Below are 8,428 nucleotides of genomic sequence, written 5' to 3'. Positions count from 1 at the left end.
GAACCTTGCGATTCCTTCTCCTCTGAATTGCCTCGGAGTGTGGGAGGGGCTGAGGGAGCTGGGCAACCCCCAGCCTGTCCACCAAAACTGCCTGCCAATAACATCTGCTGAGCGCACAGGCCGATTTCATGGTCTATCTAATAGAGGAGCCAGAAAGAGACCTTACAACCCGTAAATACGAACCCTTGGCTCTCCGACCCTTTAGGAAAATAGTATGTGGACCCCTGATCACTGTGCCCATTCTCCTCTTGGGTGTAAGGCTTGGGCTAGATGGGAGGCTGCTAAGGGCTTTCTGCCCTCACTAGGCACCCAGAGACTCCATCCTGTGGCTTCTCCTCACCACCCCCGAGAGAAGCCCCCTCGCCTCCAATCCCTTTTGTACAGGGGACACAGTGGCTCGGAGCTGTGACTCTAATCGGAAAGGGGAGCCAGGATAGGAAGAGGTGCGACAAGAGGCCTGACAGCCGCATTCTAAACATCACCAGCTCTGCTGCCAACTCGCCAACTGCCCGACCACCTTGGGACTTGGCGGCGAACCAGAGGCCCTGACCCCATTGGTTGGGCCTCGAGGGGCGGGCCAACAAGGCGCGCGCTGGTTGGCGGAGGCCGGACCAATAAGGAGGCCCCAGCGCGGTCGTTAACCTCGCAGCGACAGCCGCGCGTCGTGTGAGGTGATCTCGTGTGGCGCCAGTGGTGCCTGACGCCGCCTCAGAAGGCCACCTGCCTCAGCCTCCGTGACCACGGTTGTGAGCGCGACCGGGACCCGGGCGATCAGTTGACGCCCCTGAAGCGAGGCCGCCCCGGTCGCGACATGAGCTCCCCGGATAAGGTGTCTGTTTCGGAAGCGGGTTTCGGCCCAGAGGGCGGCGAGCGGGACGGCGTCCGCCAGGCCGGCCGCAGAGCCCAGGGGCGACCCGCCCCCGGCCCCAACCCCAGGGCGCCGCGGATCGGCCAGGGCGAGGGCAGGGGCGGCTTCGCGGCCCCCAAGGGCTTCGAGTCCGAGCGGGTGGTGCTGGAAGCAGGAGGGCCGGTGCTCTGGGGCCGCGAAGGCCGACCCGGCTCCTCAGCGGACGACAAGGGGGACGCCCGGGACCTGGCCGACGAGTCTGCGGCCGCCATCCTGCAGCAGCTGACCGACCGGGACGTGCTGGGCGTCCGCAGATACCCGTCCCGGGTGAGCTCAGCCGCCAGAGAGTCCCGCCTGTGGGCCGGGCCCAAGGCGGCTCCCGGCGGTCGAGGCGCGGCCGCCCAGAGCTGTGGAGAAGCGCAGCCGGCTGTGGCCGGCCCTCTCCCGCCTGATGGGGCTGAGGGGGGCCGGACCTGGGGGACGCCTAAGAGAGGCACGAAGAGCAGGATGAAGGCGGCTGCCGATCGGCCGCAGTCCGTCATGAAAGGCCTGGTGGGGCTGCCTTCAGACACCGAGTCGTCAGATGAGTTCAGTGAGCTCCAGCCGATTAGAGTGAGCATTTGCCTCAAAGAAGGAGGCCAGGTCAAGCCCCGCAGCTCTAAGGATCCGGGGGACACAGCCAGACACTCGGCTTTCCAAGTCAGGGAGAATTTCCTGCCCTCCGCTCCCCAGGGACTCACCTCGGTTGTGGAAAGGCAGGACGCTGGGGAGCTGGAAATGTCTTCCCCTAAGAAAATGCAAAGCGTGCTCAGGGGGAAGGTGGGAAGCAGGCCCTATCTCGGAGGTGCTGCTGCTGGGAGCAGCCTGCCCCAGGCCACTCTTAGCAGGAGGGGGGTCCCGGAGAAGAAATCCCCCCAGGGGATCTCCAACCTGGCCCTGGGGAGAATCTTCCCTCCCTGGGGGCAGCGAGTCTCGGCAGCTCCCCTGGAACCGGCCACCTTCCCCCCAATCTCTGGTATTCCGCTGCTTGGGAGGTCCAAGAGGTATTCCTCGGTCCCTTCGGGAACCAAACAGTCCAAGCACAGCGGCACTGGCAAGAAATCCGTGGCCAGGAGGGCAAGGGTGTCCGAACCTGCGGTGGCAGGAGAAGACAAGGACCCAAATAGAGACCCAGTCGCAAAGGGCCAAGTGAGTAGGCCATGCTCCTCCTCTCTCCCCCTTCCCCCTCCCACCGCCCCCCACCGCAAAGTTCTTTACCTGTGCTCCTTCTGTCCATCCCTCAGGGGTGGTCATTGGGCTCCCCTGGGTCACTGGGTCATTAGGATGCCAGATCGGGGTTGTTCTACTAGGGACAAACACTAAGGTTTCCCTTGGGGTGTGGGGGTCACTGTTCCCCCCCACATGGCTGGTATCCGGCCTCCTCTCCCAGACAGAGGCTGGGATGGAAGGGTGAACTGGTAGCTGAAATTGGATCAGGGGACCCCTTAGAAGTTTGGGGAACAAAACTTCAGTGATTAGAGTCATCAGCTTCCTGATTCCTATTTCCTAGCTGTTCCTTGCAGGGGGCCTGAGCTTTCTTAGTACCCCACTGTTGTCCCTGGCTCAACTCTGTCTGCTGGCCTGGGGCTGACTGAGGGAGAAAGTGCTGATGAGACCAGCCTGTCACATTCCACTCCAGTCCCCTGCCTTACCCCAGCCTCGAAACAGGTTCTCTCTCACCCACACACAAACATAGATACACATGCAACCAAGTAAACACACACACACATCCTGAATCCAAATTGGTAAGAAATTTTGTTTCAGCTTCCAACACACAGGCGAGGGCGATCTTTTTCGTGCGGACATCGTGGGGCATCCAGCAGTGGTAACCTCAATACCAGAGCCTCCCAGGATTCAGGACGCTTAGAGCCCCTGGCCCGGAACCAGGGAGACGACATGCCCAGAGGGCCTGCACCCCCAGGTGAGTCTCCTGGGTTTGATAGGAGGGGTGAGGGGACGAGGAGAGAAACCTCTTGCTGTCTCTGCTGGGGGCTCAGCCTTGCTCCCAGGCAACTTCTCCCCCAGGAGATGGGGTGAGGTCAATGGTTGTCTTGGGCCACATCATCCTCTGTGTGGGGTTTCTGGGGCAGGGGTGATGGTGGCAGTGCCCCAAACTGCAACTGTGGACATAGACTTGCGGAGGAACAGCCTACGCTGTTAAGTCCTGTTCACCCACTTTGTTCCCCCAGCTGCTGGATGTGGCTGCAGCTTCTGAGGGGGTCGAACCCAGAGCCACAGTCTCTGGGGACCACAGTTGGGGAATGGCTGCCCCTGGGGAAGAGAGGAGGCAGGCTTAGACAGAAGGTTGGAGCCGCTGGGGGGAGCAGGACTGGCTTGTTACCAGTAGGGGGTGGTGCTGCCTCACCTCCGGTTAGACCCTGCTAGGCCCTGTCCACCTCACTGGGAGCCTGAGAAGCTGGATTGTGTGTCCTTTCCCTGTAGGTGACCAGGAACCACTCGACCAGCCCCCAAGACCAGAAAGGCAGCAGCAGGCACCAGGAGCGCAGGGCTGTCCTCGGGTAATGCTTCCTCTGGTTCTTGGAAACAGGCCCAAACTACATGGGAGGATCTGTGTTTAGGTTAAACTGACTTCTGTGCGGCCTGCTTCCCTGCCCCCAACCCACAGCCTACGAAGGGAGCCCACGTCCTTTCCCCTGGGGAGCCTGAGCCAGTCTAGCCGCGGGGCTTTGGGATGTAGAGTCGGGAGGAGAGGGGAAGGTGAAGGAGAGAGGAGGCCAGAATATACTAATCATTTCTCTTTCCGGTGTCTCCTGACCTAGTGTCCCGTGCTGCAGAGAGAAATAGACAGCCTCAAGGAGCAACTCGGTATGAGGAACCAGGGGCAGAGAGCGGTGTGTTAGTGCAGAACCCGGGTGGGCGCTTGGGGTGGGGTGGGCTGCAGGTGCAGGCAGCCCCTCAGGGACGAGCATGCCTGCGGGGAGGAGACCTAGCAGGCCTGGCCCTGGAGCCTGCTGCATGTTCTGAATGGTCCTGACATGGCCCAGAGCCTGAGAGCTGCTTGCACACTTTGGTTCCCTTTAGGAAACATTTCCACATTTAGTTCAGGTGGTGGTGGAGTGAATCAGGCCCAAGGCTCTTTGCATCTGGGCAGGAGGGGGTTTCAGGTTGCAGGGCTGGGCGGTTCGCCATGGGGACAGGGCTTGGGCTTCTATATCCCTATGTCTGGAGTGCCAGCTTATGCCTCTCCCCGTTTCAGCGGCCATGGAGAACCTGGCTTACAAGTTCCAGATCCTGTGAAGTGAGTGTTACACACACCATACCCCTCGCCACAGTCCTGGCTGTTGAGCAGGGCCGAGGGCTGGCCCTGGCTTGAGGCTCTTCCCTGACTGTGCTGTCTCACAGGTTGAGCCCAGCATCTTCATGCAAGAGGAGCCGCTGATACCTCTGGGGCCCGGGAGCTGTGGCCAAGCTCGTTCCCTCCTGCTCTACCTCAGCCAGGGCCTCCTCCTCTCTCTTGTTTGCTCCCGCCCCACCCGTTTCACAGCAGTTTCCAATTAAAGTACCTCTCACGGTCTGTGGTCTGTCCTCTCTCTGGGGAGGCAGGGGAGTGGGCAGGAGCGGGGCAGGAGCTGTTCGGTGTCAGAGCCTTTTCCAGAACAGTCCCTCTGGCATCCTGTGGTGGGCCTTCTCCCTGTGGGGAGTCCGGGGAGCCTCTGCTCCCATCCCTGCAGTCAGGCCTGCAGAGTGCCTGGCTCTGGGTTTGGTGTGGGCTCTGCCTGTCCGCACTGGCATGTCCTCCCCTTCCCCTGGAGGCCGTCTTCCAGTTCCCTCCAAACCCCTCCTCCTTTGGGGTCCAGCGGTTCCCATTCATCGCTGCCGTTCCCCCTCCCCATCACCAGGAACCCATGACCCCTTCCAGAGCTCCCATGCCCCTTTCCCTCAGTGGGATCACCATCCTGCTTCCCCCCTCCATCCACCCTGCTTTGCTGTCAGAGCACCCTCGATCCCTCCCCTGGCTTGCCGTCGGTGGCCTTCCTGCACGTGCACTTCAGCAGGTGTTAAACAGGCACAGTTGAGCTCATCTTCCCTCTCCTGAGACCCAATCCTGCCTGTGAGGTCCCTACCTCCCCCTGGTGCCACCATGCACAAGGACATCTCACCCAGGAACCTGCGAGTCGTCCTCCTGTCCTCCTTAGCTCTCACTACTGATCCTGGGTTACCAGTCTTGTCATGTCTGTCTCCGCGGGTTCAGTAGAGGGATGGAGGCAGAAGTCACGGCCCGGTGGATTTCAGAGCAAGAGGGAAGGTACAGGGAACACGGGAGAAAAGCACAGGGTCGTCTCCGGCTGGAGTTAGGGGAAAGGCGTCTGTTTGGTGCCAACCTGGGGGAGACTGCCCGCCAGCAGCTAGACGTGGATGGTCCAGCCCTTGGAGCTTTCACATCCTCCCTGCCCGGCCAGCTGACCGCCCTCCTCCAGCCTGGTTGCCTCCTTACCCTTGGGTGGAAAGTGACCATTCAATTCTATGTCAAGTGGGGTTGGTAGGTCTCAGTGTTCTTTCCTGGTCCCAGTCAAGGAGTGTTGACCAGCCCCATGACAAAGATTTTCATGGAAATGATGTTTCCGTGTCCCAGCTCAATCTCCCAGATTGCCTTTTTAAGGCACAGGAGATAGAGTCTGAACTCCATGTTCGACTTCCCCATCACTTTAGGTTGGAAATCACTTCTTTCCTTCAGCAAAGACCCAGGGCTTAGTGGGCCTGAGACTTAGAGGGACATATTGGTGTTTGAGAGATGCAAGGGTAGTTACCTCTGACACCCTTCCTGAGATGGTGGTGGGGGATAATACACACAAGGGGTGATGATGGATGGTAGAACATTCAAGATTAGTGTCTGTGTGAATAAAATTAATCAGGAATAATCTCCCTTGAGGAAGAAAGATGTGATTCAGGGAGGAAAGGGAGTACAGACTGTGGTCCAGCCTCTGAAAGGCATTCAGTGAGCAAATGCAAGGTTCAGATCTCCTTTATTCAAGGAGTGTTTTTAAATTCCTTTAAAACAGGAGGGGGATGATTCAGAAATCACCAAATCCCATGGGTGTCAGGATGCTCAAAATGTTGGAGTGGCTGGAGGAGGCTCTGGGTCCTACTGTGTGATTCGAAAACATCTGACTACCACTGTGCGTCTGGATGGATTGAGAATGAGAAGGATGGCTCCTCAGAGTAGCTGGGACTGTGCTCATCTTAGAAGCAGGGGGACCCACGTAGGAGACGCCGAACATGAGGAACCCGGGAAACAGGCAGGATGGGCGCAGTGAGGATGGGAAGTAAGAGGTGACTGCACCTGGACAATGGGGTGCCCCTGGTTCCACCCTCCCCCATATTCTCACCCTGGCTCCCTTCCCACCCACGTGGCATGAGCTCAGGTAGACAGACTATCACATGTGGGATGGGACAGTCACAGGCTTGAGGGCTGGCAAAGAACGTTCGGGGGACTTAATCCTTCCACTTCCAACCCCTCCCAGGAGAAGGTCGTCTTGATTGCTGAGGTTACAGCTTTGACCCTGAACCTGACCCACTGGCTAGGTCTTGGCGGGGTGACCTAGTGCGCTGCTGTCTGAGTGACTAAGTTTGGCAGAGACTTTCCAGCTGGGGTTTCTACCCACTGAGACATGAGGGCAAGTTGTGACTAGGGGGAAGTCCAGCATCAACACCAGCCCTGCCCAGGGGATGGGGTACAGGGTGGTGTTTGCCAGGGTGAGGAAGTGGAGAAGCTTGTCAAAGGGGACATGGCATGGCCTGAATACAGCCCTTGGTGATTCATTTTTCCAGCCTCCCTTCCCCGCTCTGAGCACACAATCTCTCTGTTCCATATTCAGACCAACTTCCACACAATATTGTTTCTGGGAACACGTACATCACAGGCAGTGGCTCAGGGCCGAGCCTTCCAGTTCCAGAAGGAAATAATTGGCAGGTCCTGAGGCACAGGTCAAAGAAACACATCTGGGCCCCAGGATGGATGTGGAGGTCAGAACCTCGCCCTCATTCAGTGCACCCACTTTGCCTTTCCCCTCAAGGCTCCTCTCCAGCTAGGGAGGCAGTGGCGGTTGGCCTAGACGGTTCTAGGCCCCATTCTTCCTGATCCTGCTCCCTGTCCAACTCCTGGGCAAATGTCCCCTCTCCACCTCACCTCCACACCACCAGCAGCAGCCCCAGAACCCGCCACTGCTCTCTCTGGACTCTTGGGGGCCTGGCACAAACAAGGAAGGCAGAATGAGGTGAGCCCTGCAGAGGGAGCTGGGTGGGGTGGGTGTGCATAGTAATCGTGCCCAAATGTGTCCAGGTCCTAATCCCTGGAGGTCGCTAATATGTTATCTTGCATGACAACAGGAGATTAATCATGCTGAGGCAATAATTTTTGCTACTCTTATGACCTACTGGTAGGGAGGTTCTCCTGCATTATCCAGTCAGCCTCAATATCATCCCAAGTGTCATTAACAATGAGATTGGGAGTTTGAAGTCCAGGTAAGATTGATGTGATATGAGAAGTTCTTGATCCCCTGTCAGTGGGTTGGGAAATGGAGGAAAGTAGCCATGAGCTTAAGAATGCGGGGTTATTCAAGAGCTGCAAGGACAGGAAATAGATTCTCTGTAGATCCTCCAGAAGGGAACGCTGCCCTCCTGAAAACCTGATCTTATCCCAGTGAACTCTGTGTCTGATCTTCCCTACGGAAATATAAGATAATAAACTCATGTTCTTTATAGGCCACTCAATTAATAGGAATTTGTTATGGCAGCAATAGGAGAGTAATACACTGAGGTAGAAGGAAGTCTCTATTGCTGCTCAGCTTATAGGGAGCGCTGGAGATTTGCTGGCATGTGTGCCTAGTCTTCATACAACCATGGTGATTGAGCCCTGAGAAAAATTCCATGTGTACCCCATGCCAGGGCTTTCAAGTTTTCATTTCCACGTATGACCTTGAACTCTGCAGGCAGATAAATTGTCTGGTCTGTAGACTACGGTGGGGTGGAAGGTGCATGAGTGAGCAAGTCAGGGAGTGACAGTCAGCAAGTGTAGTCATCTCTGGCTGTGGCAAAGGCCCAGCAAAGCGCATAGGGGGATAAGTGATGACAGTCATAGCATGACAGATGTCATTTGAGGGAAAAACATGGATTGTAGTCTTTGCTGTCAGTAACTCCTGGGTGAACTTGGACAGCTTAATGCATATCTATCCTCACTCTCCAGAGCAAGAACTCCTCTTTTCTACATCCCTATTTTCACATTATCCATTTCCTCTAATGATTCAGCAAGAAGATATAACAATTCTAAATATATATGCACCTAACATTAGAACACCCATATACATGATCCAAACACTGGCATAACTTAAGGGAGAATTAGACAATAATACAATAATAATAGGAGATTTCAATATCCTTCTTTTAATAATGGATAGAAGAATGAGAAAGATGGCTAATAAGGAAATAGGGGACTTGAGCAACATTGCCGGACAATTGGAGCTAACAGACATATAGAGGACACTCTACCCAAAAACATCCAACCCAACATTCTTCTCAAGTGCA

General features: G+C 56.5%; 1 protein-coding gene across 1 annotated transcript; it reads left to right on the top strand.

Moving 5' to 3' along the window:
- Nucleotides 1-682: 682 nt before the first annotated feature.
- On the top strand, nucleotides 683-4,421 carry LOC116150999 (uncharacterized protein CXorf49 homolog). The gene is made up of 6 exons (XM_031446618.2): nucleotides 683-2,035; nucleotides 2,651-2,807; nucleotides 3,329-3,405; nucleotides 3,667-3,712; nucleotides 4,104-4,145; nucleotides 4,250-4,421. The coding sequence occupies exons 1-5, from the start codon at nucleotides 812-814 to the stop codon at nucleotides 4,142-4,144; spliced, it is 1,545 nt and encodes a 514-aa protein (XP_031302478.2). The 5' UTR covers nucleotides 683-811; the 3' UTR covers nucleotide 4,145; nucleotides 4,250-4,421.
- Nucleotides 4,422-8,428: the final 4,007 nt, after the last annotated feature.

Source organism: Camelus dromedarius, chromosome X (genome assembly GCF_036321535.1).
Source record: "Camelus dromedarius isolate mCamDro1 chromosome X, mCamDro1.pat, whole genome shotgun sequence".
NCBI lineage: Eukaryota > Metazoa > Chordata > Mammalia > Artiodactyla > Camelidae > Camelus > Camelus dromedarius.
This window is presented reverse-complemented; position numbering and strand designations above follow the sequence as displayed.

What these genes read in the sequence shown, in the direction of transcription:
- LOC116150999 (XM_031446618.2), top strand. Translation starts at nt 812, where the DNA reads ATGAGCTCCCCGGATAAGGTGTCTGTTTCGGAAGCGGGTTTCGGCCCA. An exon ending in CAGAGGGCCTGCACCCCCAG is followed by an intron (nt 2,808 to 3,328) that starts GTGAGTCTCCTG and finishes CTTTCCCTGTAG; the next exon opens with GTGACCAGGAACCACTCGAC. An exon ending in CAGCCTCAAGGAGCAACTCG is followed by an intron (nt 3,713 to 4,103) that starts GTATGAGGAACC and finishes TCCCCGTTTCAG; the next exon opens with CGGCCATGGAGAACCTGGCT.